Raw genomic sequence first — 3612 nt, 5'->3', positions numbered from 1 at the left:
TTTCCGTTTAATGTAAATGCAGTCCTGTTTGTACAGCACACACACGTGCACGCGAACCCACACTGCTCTCTCTCTCTCTCACACACACACACGGCTGCATCTGGTTTCAATCAGGCAGAATTCGCGCAGTATATTGCCCCCCCACACCAGGCACAAGCAACCAAAAAAACTCGATTGACTCACGTTTAATCGGTGTTTATTTAATATTGTTTACCTTCTGCTCCTGGCTGACGCAAACTCATGAGATGAAGAAGTCAGTGTGGAAATAATGCTGATGACAAAATCACTTAAGGAGAAGAAAGGCGCATAAGATTTCTAAAAGCAGAGATGATGTAATGTTATTTATCGGGTGTATGTCTTCTGATGATCACCAAAGTCTCCACATGATGAAGCAGAAAGGTCATAAATGTTCACTGTATTTACCAAACAGACCCCATAAAGGATGTCCTTCACCAAATCAAGCCTTATTTAACTCTCTTCAGACCCATTTTATTGTCTGTAGATATCTCTCCATGGGTACCTGCGGCTGCTAAAATGCGTTTCCACTCTGTTCCCACAAACACGCGTTTTACAACCCTGGCACAGAGCTTTAATGGGCACAGTGGAAAAGCAGTTTAACCTCAACTATAGCAACCCACTGAGAAGCTGGTGTGTTCACATAATAGCTTCACTGGAAAAAAAAGAGCATCTCTGTGTCAAAACCTGAAGAACAAGAGTGAATTATTGAATATAAAACTTGACAATCCTTTATTGATTTCACTCCAACAGGCCTCCGACTCTGACATCCGTAGAATAGAAAACTGCATACATTTCTGTCCACATTCTCACTTCTTTTCAGGATGCATGTAAATAAATAAATAACACTTTTTAATCTTCCAAAACGTCTGCAAATGGAGGCTTGTCTAAATCATACCACAGAGAAAGTGTTGTGCCTCGTCTCTCACGTGTAAAAGTCGTCCTCACCTCCGTTATTTAACGTGGCACGCCAAATATAAACGTATATTTTGCAAAGCAGCTGCAGTACCATAGTTCTTCAGAGAGAGTTTTGATGGAAGACGTGGAGAAACAGCACAGCAGGGCACAGAACGATGGTGATGGTGTGATTCAGCCAAATCCTAAATGCTGTAAAACGACGTATACATAGACATCAATCTGTTTTTCATAAAAAATAATTTCTACAAAACTATTCAGCAACTCTTATAGTGTTAAATCATTTTTAGTGTGGCGTCACAGATGGCAGCTAGTCTTGTTTATATCTTGAGGGACACACACAGTTAAAGGTGGGAAATATAAAGGGCTTCAGTGCAAACCTGTCAAAATACTTTCTGCTCTGCAAAGTACAACTTCACAATAAGCGCTTAGTGTGAGAAGAGATGCTCTGAAGCCACATGTACCTAAAGTTCACTAAGTGGAAGGAGACGTCACGCTGCACACTCAGACAGAAGGTTCCACTTTAACCATGCATAGATTGAGCTTTGTATGATTGAGTCTCATGTAAGTTGTGTTTTGGCACATGTTCAGACTGGTGATGTTTCTCCTGGCGGCAGTCTTTGTAAATTTGGTTTTGAGTCACACGGTAAGCAGGAGAAGCGTCGAGGTGGGGCAGCGTCCTGTCTGTCTGGAAGGTGAATGTAGTGCTGACAGAAAAAGTGCTGCAGTGCCTCCGATCAGTCAGTCTCCAGCTCCTCTTCACCCGCCCGTCAGGTCTCAAAGTACTTATATATCTGAGAGACGTACAGCATGACGCTCTGCCAGTCCGGCCTGTCCGTCTTCATCAGCTCCTCCATGTCCTGTGTGGGACAGAAAGAACGATTCAGGAGCTAGTTCATTCAGAACGTTACAAACAGCACCCCCATCAGGAAAATCAGACACTAGTGTAGAGATGAAAGGAAGCAGAACAAACATTTTATTGTTGTTTTTTCATGTAAATATTTCATGTATTCATCAAGGACAGCTGCATGTTTGATCATAAGTGTAGTGAAAGAAAGCTGAGCAGTATTATTCTGAGGTCACTGCTGATAAAAGCATCTGACAAATTAGATTTTCTGAATTACAGCATCCCTATTAAGCCAATCAGCTCTACACACTAGAACACAACAAACATGTGAAGTCTGCACACTTTTCTTTGGAACGAGTATTAAATGAAAATAATGTTTCCCTTGAGCAGTGGCAGGCCGACAGCATCTCACCTGACCCTTCCAATGCGTTGAACTCTGAGTGTGTGTTGATGAATTCTGTAAGAAGGTACATGGTCTCCTTGTGTGAGCACAATTGTTATAAACATTTCCATTTACCCTGTCGCAGTCAAATGTATACATGGGCAGCTTCTGCAGTATTATTGTGTGTTTGATGCTGCACGTCCCTTATTCTGAGACAAATTCTTCCTGTGGGAGATGACAATGTAAAATCATTCAATTCAACTGTCAAAACACTTTCACAGAAGTCAAATGTTTGAGTACAAGTTTTAGTGAAAATGATCACATGCTGGTTAATTTAGCGAACAGGGGCAACTCCTCTGTTATCATTCTAAAAACACATTGAGGGCTAAACTGGGGTTTTCCTAGGTACCACAGTCACTGGGCATGGGGCATGCAGATATCACAGAGATACATATAAGGGGCTCACTGTGAACACTGACGGTGGGAGGATATTTAACTTAACTTACTGAACGGAAGTAGGACTGCAAATAATGTATATTTCATTGTCAATAATCTGTTGATTATTTTCTCGATGAATCCATAAATTGGTTGGTCTATAAAATGTCAGAAAATGGTAAAAAAAAATGTTGATCAGTGTTTCCCAAAGCCCAAGATGGCGTCCTCTAATGTCTTGTTTTGTCCACAACACAAAGATATTCAGTTTACTGTCATAGAGGATTGAAGAAACCAGAAAATATTCACATTGAAGAAGCTGGAATCAGAGAATTTTGACTTTTGACCAATGAATCAATTATCAAAGTAGTTTTTTAATAGTTGACAAGGGATCAATTACTGTAAACAGCATAAAAAAAACATAACGAAACATCATTTTAGTGTCTTTAGTTTTTGCCTTGACCTAACAAATGAAAAGGAACTTTGGAGTCAGTATTAATGTTTTTAGGGAGTGAAGAGCTTTTGCAGGACAAGTGAATGTGTTGTGCTGTTCAGTATGAAATTATGTTAGTTACTTTTATTTAAAATGTCTTAAAATCTCTGATCTGGTCTCCGATCAGGCTGCAGTCTGCCACTCAGAGACAAATCCTGGCTGACAGTGATGAGTCAGGCTTTCACATGACTCGGGATCAAGCTGGCGTCACAGCCTCGGCCTCCGTTAGCTCAGATTTACACGCAGTCACCTCCATGATGTCTCAACCTCTGAAGCTTGTGTTTATGCAGCAAAGGCAGAAGGAGTTGAAAACAAAATATGAAAGTTCGTCAGAAGAGACTAGAGAGAGCCAGTGGTAGCAATTTATTTGTGTATGGTTTTTAGGTCACTGACATGGGAATATGATTGTACTGTCTGTGTATCCAATCTTGTAACCACAAGCACATAATGGAGAATTAATAAGACAAAGTGAACTTTGGTCTCTGAGATTGATTAATTCCCTTGCTGATGTCTAGCTGGCTCTTCCAG

The 3612-nt window shown here is 40.6% G+C and overlaps 1 protein-coding gene across 2 annotated transcripts in view; it reads right to left on the bottom strand.

Moving 5' to 3' along the window:
• Window positions 1-730: 730 nt before the first annotated feature.
• The window catches only part of specc1 (sperm antigen with calponin homology and coiled-coil domains 1), a 78346-nt gene continuing 75464 nt past the window's right edge, over window positions 731-3612 (bottom strand). For both annotated transcript variants that reach the window (XM_073479919.1, XM_073479920.1), the window contains exon 15: window positions 731-1790. In XM_073479919.1, coding sequence (XP_073336020.1) covers window positions 1701-1790 — 90 coding nt within the window. In that variant the 3' untranslated portion in view covers window positions 731-1700. The remainder of the gene's footprint in view (window positions 1791-3612) is intronic.

This window comes from Pagrus major, chromosome 13 (genome assembly GCF_040436345.1).
Source record: "Pagrus major chromosome 13, Pma_NU_1.0".
Lineage (NCBI taxonomy): Eukaryota > Metazoa > Chordata > Actinopteri > Spariformes > Sparidae > Pagrus > Pagrus major.
This window is presented reverse-complemented; position numbering and strand designations above follow the sequence as displayed.